The sequence below is a fragment of the Acinonyx jubatus genome, chromosome A1, assembly GCF_027475565.1.
Source record: "Acinonyx jubatus isolate Ajub_Pintada_27869175 chromosome A1, VMU_Ajub_asm_v1.0, whole genome shotgun sequence".
NCBI lineage: Eukaryota > Metazoa > Chordata > Mammalia > Carnivora > Felidae > Acinonyx > Acinonyx jubatus.
The window spans coordinates 151,085,130-151,107,652 of record NC_069380.1 but is presented as its reverse complement, the minus strand read 5'-3'; the positions used below and the strand labels follow the sequence as shown (position 1 = coordinate 151,107,652).

The 22,523-nt window shown below is 38.0% G+C and overlaps 1 protein-coding gene across 4 annotated transcripts in view; it reads right to left on the bottom strand.

The window, feature by feature from the left end:
- The window catches only part of ADGRV1 (adhesion G protein-coupled receptor V1), a 556,802-nt gene that overhangs the window by 328,882 nt on the left and 205,397 nt on the right, over positions 1 to 22,523 (bottom strand). For all 4 annotated transcript variants that reach the window (XM_053224888.1, XM_053224896.1, XM_053224893.1 and 1 more), the window contains 5 exons: positions 21,313 to 21,448; positions 17,907 to 19,015; positions 14,279 to 14,396; positions 13,235 to 13,406; positions 3,717 to 3,959 (listed from right to left, as the gene is read on the bottom strand). In XM_053224888.1, the coding sequence (XP_053080863.1) occupies positions 3,717 to 3,959; positions 13,235 to 13,406; positions 14,279 to 14,396; positions 17,907 to 19,015; positions 21,313 to 21,448 (1,778 nt within the window). The remainder of the gene's footprint in view (positions 1 to 3,716; positions 3,960 to 13,234; positions 13,407 to 14,278; positions 14,397 to 17,906; positions 19,016 to 21,312; positions 21,449 to 22,523) is intronic.

Below are 22,523 nucleotides of genomic sequence, written 5' to 3'. Positions count from 1 at the left end.
GAGGGCCATAACAACATTAATACTAAAACATGGGTTCTTACATTTGCTCTAATCTCCTAAGATAAATTAGAGAGATAAATACACAGTGATGAAATTAGGAAAGACAGATGCCTTAGAACAGCTCATGGAAGAGAACTAGAAAAGAGATGCCACTATTGCCTCATGGAATTTCTGCAGTTGTAAACACACTGAAAACTGTGCTTTATTTTTTTTAACATTTATTTATTTTTTGAGAGACAGAGAATGAGCAGTGGAGGGGCAGAGAAAGAGGGAATCACAGAATTCAAACCAGGCTCCAGGCTCTGAGCTGTCAGCACAGAGCCCGATGCAGGAGTTGAACTCAGGAATGGCGAGATCACGATCTGAGCCGGAGTCGGACACTTAACCGACTGAGCCACCCAACTGCCCCTGAAAACTGTGCTTTAAATAATTCATGCTGCATAATAGAAGTATGGAGGAAATGAGAGAATATTTATATCTTCCTTCTCACCTAAAAAATTTGGGAGGATGGAGTTTAGAGGAGTACAAAGAAGGAAGAGGGGAAGAAGGAGGAGGCAGAAAAAATTGGTCTCTTGTTGGTTACACTTAAGATACGAAAATGCCCTAAAGAATATTAGGTCCTGGCCATATGTACTTCTGATTTTTTCCAAATTATGGTTATTAAAAGATTTTTTATTTTTAAGTGAAGCCTGAGAACTTAGGAAAGAAAAGGTAATGTACATTCATTCACAACTGAGCAAACAAATATTAAACCCTCGTGTGTGCTAGAAAACTGTGGACGCAGATGTGAACACAGAACACCTGCATTCATGGAACCTGTTCTAGCAGAAGATATAGGTAGTACAAAAGTTAGAGAATCAACAACATAATTTTACATGAAGATGAATTTTTTGAAGAAAAATAAGACTACACAAGGGGATACAGGGTGATGGTAAGGGTACTATTTTAAAGAAGGTTGGTCATAGAAGATCCTGATGTGATATGTGAGCAGAGACCTCAGTGACATAAGCAAACAGGCCATAAGGGATCTGATGGGAAATATTGCAAAAGTCCTGAGATGGGAACCATCTTAAAATGTCAGATGAAGAACCAGGAAGCCAGTGTGATCAGAAGGATGAAATGAGAAGAAGCTGACATGAGAGAGGTGGGCAGGGTCAGACCATGTACATCCATTATACAGAGAATGGCAGGAAGACACTGGGGATTCCAGCAGTATAATGACACATTTTATCTCATATTTTCCTGAGTGTTCTGGCTCTTGTGCACAGGCTAGAGCAGGGGGTGAACATGGAGGCAAAGAGAAGAGATGGGACTTCTGCATTACTTCATGCAAAACACAGCTATAGGCCTATCTAAAAATAACTGGAATTGGTGATGTTTTCACTCTCTCATATCTTTACATCCCTTAACTTTATGTCACAAATACATAGATATAAAGGAGCTTATGTTAAGACAATAGTATTTATGTACAGAGAATGCTGACCCACCAAAAGTATGCATGCTACAGCTACTATTTGACTATATTATCTATGTAAAGTAAAATGAAAATTGATATTTTTGTAACAGTATAGTAACTTAGTCTATAATTATTTTCTCATCCTTGCCAGCTACTAGAAAATAGAATTTTAGGTCTCTGTCCTCTACTTATGTCAGCATTCAGAGAGACAAAATGCAGTGGCAATGAAGGAACAGGAAAATAAAGTACCAGAAAGGTGAGACTTTCCTTTCTGTTTTTAAATTACATTTTTAATTTTGAGATAACTGCAGATTCACATGCAGTTATGAGATGTAATAAAGAGTGATCCCCCGCACCCTTTATTCCAGGTCACTCTTTGGTAACATCTTCCATAACAATAATATATCTAGGATATTGACATGAATATAGTCAACATACAGAACATTTTCAAAACAACAGGGATCCTTCATGTTGATTTTCATAGTGGTCATAAAAATGCTACGAGTTACATGCCAGTGACAGCATGTGTTTTTCAAGGAATCATTTATGGTGAATCGAGAAAGAATATAAATGAATGTGATAGATAAGCTGGCATTCAGATTCTTATTTTGGAAACTTCAACCTTACACTGTCATTTGAGCACATTGAACTAGTTTAAAATGTGCCTCACATCTCTTTATCATCTGTTCTTGTTCTCCAGTCTCTCTTCTTCTAATCTACAAAGTGGCGAGCATATGATGGTATCTATCTCACTAGAGAAGAAGAGAATGAAACATGTATTTTCCCCCATTCTTCTTTGGTATCTTACTTAAATGCTCAAAAGAAAAAAAATACTAAAATCTTCCCACCATGAATCAAAATACTTCACTTTGTGTCCATACCACTTCGAGCCTATTTAGAATGAAGTTTCTTTCTTTTCTTAAAATGTTGATTTTTTTATTATTTATTTCTTTGAGAGAGACACACACACAGAGAGAGTGCGGAAACTCAAGTCGGGGAGGGGCGGAGAGAGAGAGAGAAAATCCCAAGCAAGCTGCATGCTGTCTGTCAATGCAGAGCTCAACGAGGGGCTCGAACTCACAAACCGTGAGATCATGACCTGAGCTGAAACTAAGAGTCAGACGCTTAACCGACTGAGCTACAAAGATGCCCCACAGAATGGAGTTTATTTCCAGAGTTTCGTATGATAGAGAGTTTCATCTTCTTGTTTGCCAAGCTATGGACTCTGTCATAAAGACAAGCTTTTCTGCCTGGCAAACTTCAGACAGCTCACCACCCACAGCTCTGAGTCTCATCTCTCATCCCTGACTCACATGATGGCTACAGAAACTGGCTACACATAAATTGTACTTTAAGCACAGAATGTTCTACATGTTTGAGCCACCCAAGAGTGATCCAACCAAGTACACGGTCTGGGGCACTTTGTAAAAACAGCAACAACAGCAACCACTTTTGAAACTGGGAGGCCTAAAGGGTCACCAGGTTTGGAATCTTGAAACAGGGGAAATGGCAGCTGTGAGCAGAATGATGGTTTTCAAATTGTGGATTTCGTCGAGTTCGATGAGTGAAGGAAAAAAAAAAGGAGGGCTACGGTGGGCACACTCTAACCCCCACAACTGTGCTTCAGGCAGAGCAGATACACTCTTGTTTTCATGTATTAGTGTTTTGCTACTAAGACAAAATTTAAAGAATAATGCCGGAAAGGTGTATGATGCTGTCTGGACCAATCCCAGGGTCTGGTCATTGAGTGTTAACCACACGGCTTTTCTGAGTCTCTGGATACCCCCTACTCCCTCCCTTCTCCCCAGTAGGAGGGCTGTGAAAAGTGGCAGCGAGACCTCATGAACTTACGGATTTAAAGAAACGTAAAGGTCAAATAGAGCGTGAAGTTTTGGAGAAGTAAATTTTCAACCAGTTCAGATACAGAACATAACAAAGACTCTTACTTTTTGTTTCTGGTCTTTCTCAGTTACATTCTGAAAAAATTCTAACTCATTAGAGATTTTATAGAACCGTTTTATGTAAGACACTTTGCATTGTATTATCACCTTTTTCAAAAAAGAAGTATAAAAGACTATCACTTTAGAACATGACCTAAGTGAAGCCGAACTATTTCAAGGACAAAAAGCTTAATGTAATAAATACAGTGTGAATTAAAATGGTATCATGAGAAAATACTATATCAATTATTCTTTTTATGACATATGTTACAAATAAAGAAGGAAACCATAATGTGGGTTGATATATATTCCATGCTCACCTGGGTACTGAAGTTAACAGACATCATTAGTCCTGTCCCAGCATCTCTGGCCACCTGCAAACTGATTAAAGTGGCCTTCTTATGAGCCACTGGCAGTCGAGAACCCACAGAAAAATACACGAGGCTTTGAGATTTCTCACTCCGTAAGAATTTAATTTGTGCAAATCTGGCACTATTGTTTATTGCTGCCCCAGCACTTACTTCATACAATTCCACAAAAAATTGCATTTCAACTCGAGGTATCTGACAATTAGAAAAAGAAAAAAGGATGATTACTAATATGTTTCTATTTTTACATAATGATGAGGTTCAGAAATAGTATTTATGTGCATAATTATAAAAACAAACACATCTGGAGATACAGTCTGTAGAATTACAGGATCAAATTCTTATGTTAGATTACAAGAGGGTTCATGGTTTTGGTTTTTCTTTAAGAAACACCTTCACTTTCCTGGGTGAGCTTCTTACTAGGACATCAGTATCAGGAGACAACCTATGTGTACTTCAATAAGCAAAAAGATAAACATTCCTACAATGAAATGCTATTTAGTAGTTAAAAGGAATGAACCATTTCAATACTTTTCAACATAGATGGATCTGGAAATATGCTAATAAGTAAAAAAATCAAGTTACATAATGATATGTATAGCATGATACAATAAGCGTAAAGTATAAAATTAGATAAAGCTTACTACATAGTGTTAATGGATACACATTTACTTAAGGATTTGAAAGTAAAATAGGCTCCTAGTTATGGAATGAATAAGTCATGGGAATAAAAGGCACAGCACAGGGAATACAGTCAGTGGTACTGTGGTGGTGTTGAATGGTGACGTATGGTAGCTAAGCTTGTGAGCACAGCATAATGTATACAGACGTTGAGTCACTATGTTGTATATCTGAAATTAATGTGTCAGCATTAATTAATGTGTGTCAGCAATACTCAAAAAAAAATTAAAATAAAATAATAAATGACAAAAACCTTACTATGAAATTTTTTTAAAATCCCCAAATTTCACTGTGACAGTAGTTGGCTCGGGTAGAGGGGTTGGGTTGGGATAGGCAGGGCATGGAGCTGAAGAATCATGCTGGGAATAAAGGAAATAGAGAGCTTCAACTTTTGTAAGGTTTCATTTTTAAAAGGTTATACAGAAATATGACCAAATATTGATAATAGTCAATTCTGTAATCTTATGTATTTTTTAAAATTTTCCCAAATTCAGTATCAAGTAAGTCTAAATTTAGTCTGTTGAGTTATAGTTTGTCAGTTCTTCTTAACAATCTCAAAAAATTTATTCTCTAGAGCCTGAATCCATTTTGTAACGTACTGTCACTCACCTGTTTTTACTTATTCACTCTTTCAAAGTAATCTAAAAATCTTAGCAGTACCTGGCATAACTCTAAGAAGCTAAGCCAATACATTTCACAGCTAAATGTGTCGCTGTCTAATTTGACATAATGCATTGTTTTTACCTACCAGGGGCTTTTTTCATCCTTTGTTTTGTGATCATTTTAATGAGAATCATTATGTCATGAAGCAATAAGATGAACTTTAATACCATCCAAGAGTAAGTTGAATCTTAGTCACCCAGTAAATGAACTTAATCTCATTTTATTATCTGAAGAAATATATTTAGCTTCCCCATGGCATATATCATTCTTTTACTTTCCCTGATCAACTGTCAGTAGTATTGAAACATAGAGAGAACAGTACTTTTCCCACCTTCGAGAAACTAAATTTGGCAAACACAATAAACTAAAACACTAGAAAAGTACGGGTAACTATCGTCAGGAATTATTATTCCCTAATGGCCAAGTAAACTTGAGTTCACAAACATTTCATTTAGTCCAGGATGTCAGCATATCACATTCCAACACAGACTCTTGTCTTTATTTTCTAGCGAAGTATTTCTTTGCTTTATGATGATGATTACAACATTACTTATAACCACTCAGAGTCAAAAGAGTATGTTATAATCTAAGAACCATCTAAAATGAACAGTGTACAGATGGGTGCCAGCACATAATTAGACCAGAGACAAAATGAATCTTCCAGTCTTATAAAATACTCTACTCAAACAATCTGCCTGAATTATGTTCAGAATCCAAAAATTGCAGATCATATCTGAACTTCTCTAGACTTAAACATGACGTGGAGACTTCACAAGAACCCATTACATGTGTAATGGCCAAAAGTTCCTTTCTTCATCAGGTCAGAAGCATTCCAGGGTAAGGTTTTGCTCAACTACTATAAAATTATTTTCCATGGGCCCAGATCTGCTCAGAAGCAGACAAACTAGTAATAAAATAATATCTTACTTAAATATTTTTAAAAAATATTTGTGGGTTAAGAGTATGCCTCCTAAGTGATTTAACTATCACCTTTACACATTTTGCTAACATAGAACCATTAAGTACAGCAGCAGGGGAAGGGGAAATGGTCTGGAATTCAAACGACATGTTCTAATCTTGGGCAAGTAACTTACTAAGGAAAGTTACTTAAATTCTTCGTAACTTCAAAATGAAAGTAGTACTGAATAACTATAGAAATGATAACTAGAGATATGATGGAGTAGAAAAACTTTATGCTGGGGGTCGGGGGACTCAAATGAATTTAGTAGAAACCACCATCAGTCAGTGAAATCACTCCATGGATGTCATTCCACAGTGTTAGGTTTCCAGTGTTTTAATAACTCTCTAACCACTAGTGCTGATGCACCTACTTCTCAAGTCACTGAATTGCCTCAGGCTCTATTCCCACCCACTCTGAAAAACAATAATACAACCTTCTCTTATGAAGAGCCAACTCATTCCAAGAACTGTGCAAGGAACCTCTCTCATTCACAATTTCATTTAATCTAACAATGCTCTTATTTTTTTTATTTTTTTAATGTGTATTTATTTATTTTTTAATATATGAAATTTATTGTCAAAATGGTTTCCATACAACACCCAGTGCTCATCCCAACAGATGCCCTCTTCAATACCCATCACCTACCCTCCCCACCCTCCCACCCCCCATCAACCCTCAGTTTGTTCTCAGGTTTTAAGAGTCTCTTATGCTTTGGTTCTCTCCCACTCTAACCTCTTTTTTTTTTCCTTCCCCTCCCCCATGGGTTTCTGTTAAGTTTCTCAGGATCCACATAAGAGTGAACACATATGGTATCTGTCTTTCTCTGTATGGCTTATTTCACTTAGCATCACACTCTCCAGTTCCATCCACGTGGCTACAAAGGGCCATATTTCATTCTTTCTCATTGCCACGTAGTACTCCATTGTGTATACAAACCACAATTTCTTTATCCATTCATCAGTTGATGGACATTTAGGCTCTTTCCATAATTTGGCTATTGTTGAGAGTGCTGCTATAAACATTGGGATCCAAGTGCCCCTATGCATCAGTACTCCTGTATCCCTTGGGTAAATTCCTAGCAGTGCCACTGCTGGGTCATAGGGTAGGTCTATTTTTAATTTTCTGAGGAACCTCCACACTGTTTTCCAGAGTGGCTGCACCAGTTTGCATTCCCACCAACAGTGCAAGAGGGTTCCTGTTTGTCCACATTCTCGCCAGCATCTATAGTCTCCTGATTTGTTCATTTTGGCCACTCTGACTGGCGTGAGGTGATATCTGAGTGTGGTTTTGATTTGTATTTCCCTGATGAGGAGCGATGTTGAGCATCTTTTCATGTGCCTGTTGGCCATCCGGATGTCTTCTTTAGAGAAGTGTCTATTCATGTTTTCTGCCCATGTCTTCACTGGATTATTTGTTTTTCGGGTGTGGAGTTTGGTGAGCTCTGTATAGATTTTGGATACTAGCCCTTTGTCCGATATATCATTTGCAAATATCTTTTCCCATTCCGTTGGTTGTCTTTTAGTTTTGCTGATTGTTTCCTTTGCTGTGCAGCAGCTTTTTATCTTCAAGAGGTCCCAATAGTTCCTTTTTTGCTTTTAATTCTCTTGTCTTTGGGGATGTGTCAAGTAAGAAATTGCTGTGGCTGAGGTCAGAGAGGTCTTTTCCTGCTTTCTCCTCTAGGGTTTTGATGGTTTCCTGTTTCACATTCAGGTCCTTTATCCATTTGAGTTTATTTTTGTGAATGGTGTAAGAAAGTGGTCTAGTTTCATTCTTCTGCATGTTGCTGTCCAGTTCTCCCAGCACCTTTTGTTAAAGAGACTGTCTTTTTTCCATTAACAATGCTATTATTAACCCCAGCAAACACGGGAGGCTCAGGAAGGCTAAGCAACTTGCCTAACGTCACTGAGCTAATTGAGGGAAGAGCTAAGATTTGAACCCAGGTGTTCTATCATCAGAGCGTAAACTCTTACCACTACTTTCCTAAATAAGTTCAGTACCCTTGAAGCCTATTCTTTATTTAAAAATGAGGAGATGGTTGGTTCTTAGGTCTGCTAGGACCTCCAAATAATCTCTCAAAGCCTACTAGAGAAGAACATGGTCACTGAATCAGTCTCATTTACATCTCTAGGTATCAGTTTATCATACATAAAAAGAAGAACTTGAACTGGATGAGTAAGAAGTTTCCTTCTAGTCACAAAATGTGAGATGTTAAAATGTGTATTAGAAGCTAACCATACATTTTGGAAAAATTTTTTTTATTCTTCTAAGCATATAACCTTCTTCCTTCTTCACCCTTCTAAATTTCCTCTTACTGAACCTGGAATGTGTATTACTCTTACTTGTACCTTGCCTTTTGACAGCTGGGAAGACAATGAGAGCAAAATGCTTTGAAAATTAGCTGCTTCTCAGGATGCAGAAGAAAATTTAACTCTATGATTTGGGCATTATATTAGAGAAGTAAGAGGTGAGACCAAATTCTTTCTCTTATCTAACTGAAACTACTTAGATATGGGTTTAGTAGCATTGCCCTCATTAGGAAAAAGGATATACTTAGCTAGCATCCTATGTACTGTCCACCACATTCCCTTAATCCATAATTATAATATCTTTAGTATTTAGGACTTCCCTTGGCATCTCCTGCCAGTTGAGCAAGCCCAGAGGAAGCAGTCTCTTCTCCCCCCTACAACTCTACCCAGCCTATCGCCCTTCCTTTCAGCTTCTCCAAGACCACCTCTGCTTGCCTTTTTTCTTTTCCCTCTCTCTCCTACAGGTAGAGACCCCCTTCAAATAGGATGAAAGCATAACTTCTCTTTCAGGATCTTTACCTACTGTACCTGCCTGCTGTCACCAATAAGGTATTTCTACTCCATGAAAATCATTTTTATCTCTAAATACTGACTAGTATCACTTTACAAGAATGAAGTCAGCAAAAGACTCATAAAGACATTTATCCAAATAGCAATATAGGATTGAACTCTGATCTCAAAAGATTTTTCTTACAAGATTGACATCTGTGTATGAGATACAAGTTTTAAGTCTAGTGAGATCTAGTCAAGATTGCAATTTACCAAAAATCCTATTTGAAATAAAATGCACAATAGACTTGTCATTAACTCCTCTATGCAACACATATTTATGGAAGATGATGGAGGAATGTAAAGATGAATAAAATCATGTTCTAATTTTCAATCAGGTAAGAGTCCAACTGTCAAGATAAAATATGCATAAGTTTTAACCCTACATATAACCAGTAACTTCCATAAAAAAAGGTACCAAGTCTGTAAATTTAGAGACTTAAGAATTCTTTTTTTTTTTTAATATTTATTTGGTTTTGAGAGACAAAGAGACGTGAGCAGGGAAGGGACAGAGAGAGGAGGACACAGAATCTGAAGCAGGTTTCAGGCTCTGAGATGTCAGCACAGAACATGACATGGGGCTCGAACTCACGGGCTGCAAGATCATGACCTGAGCTGAAGCTGGACACTTAACCGACTGAGCCATCCAGGCGCCCCAAGAGACTTAAGAATTCTAACTGGAGATATCAGGGGAGGCATCATGGAGTTAGCAGTATTTTGATTAGTCCCTAAGGGATAGTTAGGAAATATGGGGTTGTTGGGGGTTGAAGGCATGAAACTTTTTGAAAAAGGCCTAGAAGAGGACTTACATGTTTCCAAGTAGAATAACATCAAAAGTTTTGAATATTGAAATTTTGGTGCAGCAGAAACTATTAGCAGCTAATGAAACTCCTCAAGAAAAATAAAGTATGATAAAATGATACGTTAAATTAGGTAAAATCAGTGGGACTTAATATTTTTAAAATATTTTCTAGCTCTATCACTAGTAAGGTGGCCCACAGCAGCGGCACCTTTGCCAACCATCAACTCCCATGTGTATCTAGAAGGTATATTTAGATCTCTACAACTCTTCTGGATGAAATAAATCAACTCCTTGGATGGTAGTTGATTGGATGTCTTAGATCAGGAAAAATCAGAATGGCTGTGAGATATATGTTATTGCCATAAAGCAAAAATACTTCCGGAGTTTTATTTTGTTTTTAAGTTTATTTATTTATTTTGAGAGAGAGAGCATGAGTGGGGGACGGAGACACAACGAATTCCAAGCAGGTGCAGCGCTGTCAGTGCAGAGCCTGATGTGGGCTCGAACTCACGAACTGCGAGATGATGGCCTGAGCCGAAATCATGAGTTGAAGTTTGACTGAACTACCCAGATGCCCACAGAACTTTAAAATAATAGGAAAAGACCAAAAAATGATCTTAATAGGACTTTCAGTGGCCATTCCATGGCTATTTGAGGAGTGAAAAGAAAGTCATTCAGTAAGTAATTAAAATTAGTTGATAAACCTAGAGGGTATTTATGTTAAGAGAAATAAGTCGGATAGAGAAAGACCAATACCATATGTGATTTCATCACTTGTACGTGGAATCTAAAAAATGAAACAAATGAACAAACAAACATAAAAGCCGAAACACACCCATATGACTACCAGAAAGAAGGGGGATAGGGGACCGGGCACAACAGGTGAAGGGGAGTGGGAGATACAGGCTTCCAGTTATGGAATAAGTCACATGGATGAAGGGTAGAACATAAGGAATACAGTCAGTGATACTGTAATAGCATTATATGGTAGTTAAAGATAGCTATACTTGCATTGCGCACAAATATAAAATAGAGACTTGCCAAATCACTACACCATACACCTGAAACTATACTTTGTGTCTACTATACTTCAATAAAATTTTTTTAATTGAAAAAAAGTAGTTGAATTTGAGTCTATAATGATACTTAAAGGAGAAAAGTTACCAAAGTGTGTAAAAAATGATTATAATGGAAAATAAATGTGAATATAAAGTATGTACTAAATATTTTATTAACTTTAATGTGAAGGAGACTGTTAACGTACCTGGATATTTATGTCTTTTATTAAATATGTGTTCATTCATTAAAGAATAACAAACATTCTTTGCATACGTAAGTAGCAAAGAGCTAATAAAAAAATGTGAATAAGACAACATTCCTAGAAGGAGTAAGAACTGTACCAATAATAGGAATAAATTGTTCGGACCTATGAAACACATATAAATAAAGATGAAAACCAGTCAGAAGGTAAAGAATGCTGGTAGTCACACACAAGGTGAAAGATTACACAACTGTGTGGTTCCAGTGTCACAGAAGAGAGGAGCTAAAGACATGCCCTAAGAACACAGGCTGGTTATCTCATCTTTTATGAGATGAAGCCTCCAGATTGCCCTCCTAAATACAACAAGACACTAACAAGGCGTATATTCCCAATACCTCTAATAGACCAGCTCCTGTCACAAGAATGATAAAGCAATGATTAACGTAAAGCTGGCAGTGCAAAGTTCAAAGAATAAAGGATTCTGGAAGAAAAACATGGTGTTAAAAAAAAAAAAATCAACCTCTGAGGCATGAGCTTAAAAAAAAAAAAAAAAACTAATGATCTAACAAGTGAAGTCATAAAATAGATCCCAACCAGATGACCAGCAATTCTTATGTGAAACAACTTTAGACAAGAACCAGGACCCATAATACCAACAAAGAACAAAGTAGTGATAACCAAGAATACATAACCTCCTAAAATAAGTATTATTTCTCTTTTGGAGCCAGTAAAATTATTACAATTCCAGGACGGTATGAAAATAAATACTAGTGTAACCTTAGGGAAGATCAATATCACTGGTACAGAGATCCTCAGAAAGTGAAAAAATAAGAGAAAAAAATGAAAAAAAATTTAATCTACAACATTGCTATTTAGAATGGATTTAAGCACAGTTACATGTTTTGGAATAATTGCATTTGTGCAAACTTTTTCTGCTGTTTGAAGTGTGTGGCATGGAGAAAGAAACCACGATACTTTAAAAAAAATTTTTTTAACGTTTATTTATTATTGAGAGACAGAGATAGAGCATGAGCATGGGAGGGACAGAGAGAGGAGGACACAAAGAATCTGAAGCAGGCTCCACACTCTGAGCTGTTAGCACAGAGCCCCACACGGGGCTCAAACTCACAAACCGTGAGATCATGACCTGAGTCGAAGTTGGACACTTAACCGACTGAGCCACCCAGGCGCCCTAAAAACCTTGATACTTTTGAACATTCATAATATTATGGCTAGTTTTTATGTTAAATATTTGACTGTAATAAATTAAGTAGTGGGCAAAAAATACTGAGTGCTCCCTAGGCATTAAATTATCACCAAACAGTCATTAAAAAAAAAAAAAAAAAAGTCACACACATTTACTAAAAGACTTAAGCTCTGGTAAGTCATCAGTGACTAATACCATGTGAATAATGCAGATTCCTATGGAAAGATGGGGCCTGCCTGTCTCCTGAGTGCCATGTACAAAACAAATGCATAGAAATTTATCCAAACGTTTACCAAGAATGGTAGATCAAAAGTGAACTCTCTCCATATATGAATAAAGAATGAGAGAACTTTCATTCTATGGATGAAATCTATGGATATAATATGATTTAGGCAAAATTATGGGTATGATAAGAGCAAAACATTAAACATTTAGACTGAAAATGATTCAAGGCATCATTCACACAATGAGCATGTGGCCCCAGAAGAACCTCAAAAATGACAAGAAACAGAAGTGGAGAAAACTGATGAGGTTTTTTGGTATTACTGAGATAAAATTGACATATAATGTATTAGTTTTAGGTGCGCAACTGACGAGCTTATTAAAAAATTCTTAATATAGGAGCACCTGGGTGGCTCAGTTGGTTGAGCATCTGTTTCTTGATTTCAGCTTGGGTTGTGGTTTCATGGTTTGTGGGGTTGAGCCATATCAGGCTTTGTGCTGACAGCATGGAACCTGCTTGGGATTCTCTCTCTCTCCTCTCTTCTCTCTCTCTCTCTTTCTCTGCCCCTCCCCCTGCTTGTGCTGTCTCTCTCTCTCTCTCTCAAAATAAAAACATAAATATTAAAAAAATTCATTATGTAATGATTTGTAAGTCTCAAGTCTGTTACCTAGAAAAGAGATTTAGATATTATGGCCAGGCGAGACACAAAGAATCTCCACATAACCAATGTGTAAATTGCAATAAAGTGACTCTAAAATTATTAATTCTGCAGAAATATAATTAGAAGTTGAAAACACAGTTCCTCATCATTTCTTACCTTCCCCAGTTTGAGCTCAATGGTGACAAGGCACTTTGTTTGACCCACTGTACAGGTTGTGGTCCCTGATACAGATAGAAGTTCATCCATCAGGTTCACACCATCTTTCTGGAGTACGGCAGCTGTTTTGTTAAATGTGACTCGCCAAAAGATCCTGACATCTTCAAAGGCCCTAGGAACAAAGCAAAACCTATGCAAATGCAATAGCAGACAGTGTTATCCCTGTGTCTAATGCAGAACGTATCATTGCGCTTTAGTGTACCTCTTCACCCAAAGCATAGCACTTCCTTGACCACTGATAAAGCTGAAGGTAACCAATTCACCTAATCATTACCCTTAAAAAATCAAGGCCAGAGTTTACGTGGCATTCTTTGACCACACTCTATTCAAACCTGAGTAAGTACTTCTTAAACTACTATGTATCAAGAATGTGGAAACAAATAATATCTCTCTGCCTAGTATGCTCACTTACCCCTGCCTTCAAGTAAGTGTTCTTTGTCTTTTCACAACAATTCTTCTAAGGGAAACACACTACTGCTAAAAATGATCGTTATTATAAAAATAAAGGGCAAGAGATGTCCAACATTTCCAGAGAATTTAGGCCCAAAATGGAAAAGATAATTTACACTCATGTACATGGGTGCATAACACATGTATGTCTGTGATGAGCATTCAGAAGATGTGTACTGTGGAGTATTAAGTTGCAAGCAAAATTTTGATACTCCATGTTTCCCTAATAAAATAGTTGTGTACGTGGAGTGATCAGAGAATAGTAAATTTGCTGAAGTGATGACTTTCCATAATCTTCTGTCTGTATGGTACTTTATGAAGTACAAAATATTCAAGGTGGCCCAAAATCACACTCATTAACCAAGTGTGTTAAATCACAGATTAGGAACTACAGCATCCAAACACTGACATAGCAAATTCCACATGACCTTCTATCAGCATTTCATCCTGTTTTTACCATTTTATGAATTCAAATCAGATACTATACAGACACATAGGATGTTATATCTGCTACATATATATGTATCAACATACCTGTTTGGTTGCCGTGTGACAGTAAGATGCAGTCTGTTCTTATCAGCTCCTTCACCCAGCTCCAGTCCACTCTGGGACTCCTCACTGAACCCGATGATGCCATTGTGAAGATCACTCCCTGATAAGTAAAAAGGAGGGTTATAACATACTCAAGACTCTAGAAGATCTCCAATGCTTTGCTAATCTTTCCAGCTCAGACGGTATAGAAGTGAGAAATATTAAGTGAGTAGGGGCAGTTACAATTTTTAAAGATCTTTACTAAAAGTAGACTAGAATCAAAATGATAATACCAAGGTAGGTGACACCTTGAGAACATAAGACCAGAAGAAAGAAAACATAATTTCCTATATTCCACACTGACACATGCTCATTTCTCTCTGATGAGACTATTTTATATTTGATAGCCCTTTCTTTACATTTTACATATGTTTACTGTTGAAAGTTAGTATATTCTACCACAGTAGCAACGTTTCTGTTTACTGCTGTATTCTCAGTATCCATAACAGTGTCCAGCATATTGTAAGTGTTTAATGAATATTTGCTGAATAAACTGCATTTATTTGAACTGCATTTAACTGATTTTCCTTCCTATAAGACCATTCATGTTATGCATTTGGTTATTTCCCCCAGAGAAAAACATAACTATTAAGGAACTCCTAAGTATCTCTGAGTAAAAGAAACAACTCTGAGCAACACTGGAGGTTACATGCACCATCATACTACAAACTGTGTTTAAACTCGAGCAAACCAAGGGCCCACACTGCACTAAAACAGTCACTCCAAATCTTTGCCAGCATGTAAGCTAGCTTCTCAGACTAGAGATATGCCAGTAAACAGTTCCTGCCTGCTGCTTTCTATTTCTCAATGACCCAGTTTTGCAAAGTGATCCTAAAAGCAATGACCCCAAAGCAATTAGCTTCAAAAACCACTTGTGCCCGTCACTGTGCAACCTCACTGCTGGGGTTCCAAGGAGACAGAACCTCTGGAGTTAGGGGTCAGGGTAAGGAAACAGCAAACCACCTAATGGTCCCAATGAGGGAGCTCCAGGAGTCACCAGCCCCTACTTTGCAGGTGTGAAGTGTGAGTAGATGTGGAGCCTATTAATTAGGGACATGCAGGTGATGAACCATTTTGTCCTGGTGTCTCATGTGTGCCTCGTTTCAGCCGGACTGCCAGTCTTCATCCTCACTCATTAATGACTGTGATCACTTCTTAGCCCTGCATCAGAACCTGTCAGCAACTTTTTTCTTTGGTAGCAACAGTTTCCTTGTCATTTTGGTGGGGATTTGTCTCTCCAAATAGAATATAAACTTCTCACAAGCAGAACCTTAATTTTCTTTTCCAGTGATACAGCACTGAGCATGGTTCTGATGAACACAATGCTTCCCTTGCCACATCTACGACCATAAAATGATGTCAAGTTTCTAGTAAGATGAATTAAGACTTGTAATATGCTAATGATCAAACCCAAAACTAAATGATAAACTATTTTCTCCTGATACTATTTTGAAAGTTTGTTCTTAAGTCTAAATGTGAAAAGACTATGCAGATTAGTGAAAGATAAGAAGAACGGGAAAAACTAATGTCGTTAAAAAGGAAATATTACTTTAAAATAAAAAGCCAGATGGGGCACTTGGTGGCTCAGTCTGTTGGGCATCCAACTTTGGCTCAGGTCATGATCTCGTAGTTTGTGAGTTCGAGCCCCGTGTCAGGCTCTGGGCTAACAGCTCAGAGTCCAGAGCCCCTTTCAGATTCTGTGTCTCCCTCTCTGCCCCTCCTCTGCTCATGCTCGCTCTCTCTCTCTCTCTCTCTCTCTCTCTCTCAAAAGTAAAAAAAAAAAAAAAAAAAAAAAACAAAAACCATTAAAATAAAATAAAATTTAAAATAAAAAGCCAGGAGAAAAGAAGACAAATAAGGGAACCTGGGGTATATGACCATGCAAATGTACTTCAGATGTTGTCACATAGATTACATCATGTGACAGTAAGAGGTAGGTATGGTGAGGAGTTATCATTTGCCCTATGTGTATCGTCAGTGTACCCTATGTAGGGAATAAACATTAGAGAACCTCATCAAGGTTCAGCTGAGTGACTGTTTGCCTGGTGAGTTAGGCTCAGGGCTGGTATATGGGTAGGCACTGGTATGTCACATCAGTATGGTGTTGGCATGCCACACGGCTATACACTGGTATTGGTACGCCATACTGAGTGAGGAGCACCTCCGTTCCACGTGTACACAGCTGCTTTTCTGAGCGCCCGAAGCACCCTCTCCTGACCCTGTAACCAGGGCCACAAGATGTCTCCACAATCCAGTAACCACTGGGGAAATGCTTAGGATATCAAGGAGCCTCTGGCAACCATTTTGACTGGTCTGGGCCTCTGCCACACTAGCTGCTAAATATTTTGATGGATCCCTCGTCATATTCAAATAACTATAATTAAATATCTATCCTATAGCATGGGGGAGGAGGATACTGAGTGTCAAAATAATTTTGATAGAAAAATATAGATGCATTAACCTAAACTGAGTCAAAATCAGTAAATAACTTGGTGAACAGAATTACAACTTACAATACTCAATAAACTAGAGGAAGAGGAATAAATGACAATTCTGGCTGGGTATAAAAGGAAGTTATACAATTGCAAAATTATGATTTAATTACTACTGAATGGCTAAAATAAAAATTCTAGGAGGCATCAAATCCTAAAAGGGTAATAAAGATGTTTATTCTAAAATTTTCCTTTTATAAAATAGAAACATAAAGAGTAGACACTAAATGATTTCATCAAGTCTCCCAAGTAATGGTTGATGTGGTCCATAAATATAGGAGCCATGACATTTAGTTTCCTTTCCACTACACTATTTTATCATAGTGTCATCTGAAACTCTGAAGCACTGTGTAAAATTCATAAATGTTTATAAAAAAAGAGCAGAGTAGGTAAGAATCATAAGATGGCCTCGTCAATACTCTAGTTAGGGTAAGATACTGACAAGCTGAGCTAAACAACTTTAAGAAACACAGTATGATTTCAGAGGAAACTACCAATTATCCATGAAACATTTTATAAGATGCACAAGAAACTCTTAAAAAATCAGTAAATTTTTAATCTATTGTAATTTATATACCCAATAGTAAAGAAGTTATAAAAACTGCAATGGTTCAAAAGGAGAACAAAATAAAAGAGTTTTCATCTATTTCCCAACATAAAGAATTTCCTAGCATTGAGACTTAGATTTAGGGATGGATTATTGAAAGTGGTTCAGAAATGCAGAATGAGGTTTCACAAAAGGATATGCAATCATGTGTTTGGATAATTAAATTAAATATTTTTCAGCGGAAGAACATGGTCTTAAGCATTTTTATGGTTCTCCTAATACTGTGAAAGTATAAATTTATAGATTGTTTAACTAGATCTGAGCTAAGTGACATTTACAGTACAATTAAATTCGAGCTTGGCGCCCCAGAATAGTATCATGAGTTCATGTTATGGGTTCCTGCCACAAGAAAACAATGGTTTAATGAATAACCATGAGCAATTCAAGTAAGTCACCCTCTCAAATTAAATTTAAGACAGTAATATTATTACAAATTTTCTACCACAAAAGTACATTTTTATCTCCATTGTACCTGTAATAATGACCATGGCAAAGGCTGCAAATCCACCATCATCCTTCCCCTTCACAATCTGTGCTCCTCCTTGAGGGTCTGTGAGAAACACATAGAAGAATTCTTGCCCCTCGGGCTCATCATCATCCAAAATTTGAACCAATACTTTATGTTCTCTTTCTCCATCTACAAATGTAAGGGTAACAGTTTGTTCTTCAAAATCTTCTTCTTCAGTTGCCCACGTTAGGTTGGAAATTCCATAGATATCATGAAAGGGCAATGCATTTGGTTCCTTCTGAGAAGACCTTTCACCAAAAGTTTTAACTGTTATGCTGACGTTGCCAGCAGACCCACCAGTTCTTCGGATCAAAACTTCTACAGCATTAGATGTACCATTTTTCACCTCTTCTTCAACATAAACAACAGGTGGCCCAAGACTAAATGTTCCATGGATGGAAACATTTGCAGTCACAGTGGACACCTCGGGCTTCCCAGGCAAGGTAGATGTATCAGGGACAGTGACAAGTTTCTCAGGGATGGCGGATACACCAGTTGCCTCAGGAACAATGGCAACCATGTCAGAGGGCTGTGGCACAGCATTTATCGTGGTTGTGTCAGGGTATGTGCTTGAGAAGTCAGTTTCTACAGGAATGAGAGCTGTGTCAACTGCTATGGCCACAGTTGTCTCAGGGAAAGAAACACCCATTCCCGCCAGGTCATCATTATCCAATATTGAGATCAATGCCACACTGAAATCTAGATTCAGGCGTGGTCTCCAATCAGCATCAAACTTTTGTAATCCTTTCATTTCTACTGAAGTAAGATTAATGTAAAACATTTCTTCTTCCTCAGGAAGCTGATCGTTAATAATGATTATTTCAATATTGACCTCAGGTTGGAATTTTTCAAAAAGTAGTTCCCCATTCTGAACAGGCTCAAAGTCTTCCATGGGCTTTGCACTACCTGCAGTTGTCTGATAAGAAACTTTAATAAGATCGCCGTGGAACCCAAAGAGTCTTTGGACATATAATCTAATCATCTGTGTATCCTCTGACACGATGACATTTCTTGAACTAGGGGAAAATTGAAAGACTCCCATTGGTTCAATTTCAGCGAAGGTGAACCCTGATCTGGAAAAAAACAACATGAAAGAACAGATGAAAAAAAGGAATACTATTGTAGAGATTCATTTTTCAAATATTTAAGGTGCTTCTCATGAGGGCATCTTAAGTTTATTTATGTATTTTGAGAGGGAAAGTGCATGTGCACATGCATGCGTGCATTGGGGAGGGACAGAGAGAGAGGGAGAGAGAATTCCAAGTAGGCTCCACGTTGTCAGTGCAGAGCCTGATACAGGGCTCAATCTCACAAACCAGATCATTACCTGAGCTAAAATCAAGAGTTGGACACCCAACCTACTGAGCCACCGAGGTGCCCCTCATGAGAGGCACCTTAAAAACGGCATGCCCTTTCAAATTCCATAAAACCCTATTTATGCATTAGTGAATACACCAGAACACAAGAAATGTAAGAAGAGAAGCTGTGATCATGGGTGACAAGCCCTGACAAGTTTTATTAGCCCAGTGAAGAACATACAGGTCTCTGGCCTGTGTATCTAGTTTATCCCAGAGCAGTTCTCTGAAGAATTTGAAACAGGAGGCTCTCTCTTATGATAAGTACACAGGGAGCCAAAAACTCAGGATGCTCTGGATGTCAGCCAGATTTCTTATCTACCAAATAGAAATGGTTATCCCTATTAAATGCAAAATCCTTGCTTCTTCCAGCTGGCCAGTAATGGAACTATTCTCTCACACAGTTTTTGCTAAAATTTTTCATGTGAATTTGAAGAAACATCCATAAATGAGTGATTTATCTTTAGCTTTTTCTTATGGAGTTGTGTTGTGAGTTAACGGTTATGCCAGAGGTAACACAGGTGGCCCATCAAGAGAATTTAGACCACAGACATAATTTCTTTAGCTAACAGTTTTTTTTTTTACCTGTTGTTTAATCAGTTTTTTTAATCCTTTAGGGAGGACACCCCAGAGCCCATCAGTCTCTAGTGTCAAGCACCTATCTCTCAACACATAGCATAGCGGTTAAGAGCTCAGAAAGTAGACAGGCAGCCTCGGTTCAAATTATGGTCCCAACCTTATAAGCTGTGTGAAGGGGGGTACATTACATATCTATGAGTTCTTTCTTCATCTAATGGGACTAATAATAGTATCCATGTCATATGGTTGTTGTAAAGTCATAGTAAACATACATGTATACATATAAAATATAATTAAGACATATATAACACCATATATACAAATTATAAAATATATCTTTTTTTAATGTTTATTTTTGAAAGAGAAAGAAATAGAGTGTGAGTGGGGGAAGGGCCAAGAGAGAGGGAGACACAGAATCTGAAGCAGGCTCCAGGCTCTGAGCTGCCAGCACTGAGCCTAAAGCAGGGCTTGAACCCACGAACTGTGAGATCATGACCTGAGCTAAAGTCGGACGCTTAACTGACTGAGTCACCCAGGCGCCCTGAAATATGTATCTCAAAACAATGCCTGACCTATCATAAGCATTATAAAACTGTTAACTATTGTTATTGTTAAAAGCATTTAAATTTCTTACCCAGCATTACATTCTGTGGCCAAACATTTTTTAAATATTTAAAAAACATTTTAAGATACTTTTTAAATATTTGATTGTGCCAACCAAGATCTCTTAAATCTAAACATGCATACAAACATACTTGAACACACGCTGGTTTTGCCCACACCTTTCCACCACTTTCCTAGTAAGTAAAGTGAAGAGAAGAAAGATCAAGTAACTTTCCCAAAGTCACACAGCAAATAAGTGGCAGGGCCAGGACTAAATCCATGAGTCTACCTTAAAGGTCGGCCCTCTGCTATTCTGATCAACCCCATCGCAGGTATGAGACAAGTAAATTGCTTTTGACTGGGACATATTTATCTGCAAATGTACTGATTTAAATTAAACTCAAAAGAGCCACCAGTACAAGTCACATTATAACCCTGCTATGCCTATTCTTATTCTTAATCCCTCGGGAAAATTAGGTATTTTCTGGCAAATTCTCAGAAGACAGCTTCCTTTAATAACAGATGGTTTGCCATCACAGTTTTTGCTGGAGGCGTTACCCAGGCCAACACTATGGAGGAAGAGGACAGGAAGAACTCTCTTCAAAGCAAGCAGAGGGCGGTGACTCTAGGAAAGTCAGCCTCCCTCTGTGGCATCTTTGGCATGCAGGCCATGTGTTGCTCTACACTAAAACTGTTCTCACATCTGCTTCAAGGAAAGTGATCCTTGTGTCTTCTTCTGTTTCAACTGCTAAATTCCACACTATTCCTCAGAGATTTTATTGGTTGAGAATTGGGTTGAAAATTCCCTTTGTTTTGCTGGTTGAGGATCTTACCGAAGTTGAGCCCCACCAGGGGCACTGCTCTGCACCCCAGAGAGGTGAATAACAAAGGCCTCTGGACGACCAGGACTGGGAAATGTCCACAGCAAGACTCCTTTACTTTGTTCTCCATGAGAAAATGAAAGGCTCCCTGGAAGGGAAGAGGACAAGAGAATCAGGGTATTATTTATGAGTTCTTACACTGGGATACAACTCTTAAAAATGCAGTAAAATACTGTCTTTTCCAAAATTCTGTGACAGTCTACAAAAGGTTAAAACATTTAAAAAGGCAGAAGGGGAAGTAAACTTAGGGAAAGGTCATTACGCCACAAGTTCTGCCTTCAATCCCTGTCTGTTCCGCATGGTAGAGGTCACATCATCTAACATTTAGGTCTCAGGGACCCTCACAGAGCTAACGGTATAATTAAAAAAGAAAGAAAGAAAGAAAATGAAGCAACAGCCACTCTATTGTGAGAAATATTCAGGTGAACACACAAATGAATACAAAGTTCTACCTTTTTTTAATATTATACAGGCACATTAAGTTTTTAGAACTACTTTTAATAAACTAATATATCGACAGAATCATCTGCTTAGTGACCACTATTTGCAGGTGAGGTATGAAGTTTTTATTTTGATTGAATAAAGTTTCTCATTTTTACCAACTCTGATCACTCAAATATGAAAGCAGTGTATTAGAAAACAAATGGTGGGGCACCTGGGAGGCTCAGTCAGTTAAGCATCCAACTTCAGCACAGGTCATTAATTATCTCAGGGTTTGTGAGTCTGAACCCCACTGACAGTGCAGTGCCTGATTGGGAGTCAGTCTCTCTCTCTCTCTCTCTCTCTCTCTCTCTGCCACTTCCCTACCCACACTGTCTCTCTCTCAAAATAAATGAATAAACTTAAAAAAAGAAAAATAAAAAGAAAAGAAAAATGGTTCAGGGCACTTGGGTGGCTCAGTCAGTTGAGTGTCCAACTCTTGGTTTCAGCTCAGGTCACGATCTCGTGGTTTGTGTGGTGGACCCAGGTCAGGCTCCACACTGATAGCACAGAGCCTGCTTGGGATTCTCTTCTCTCCCTCTCTGCCCCTCCTCTGCTTGCTTTCTGTCTCAAAATCGATAAATAAACATTAAAAAAAAAACAAGGGGTGCCTGGGTGGCTCAGGTCATGATCTCGTGGTTCATGAGTTTGAGCTCCACATCAGGGTCTCTGCTGCAAGCATG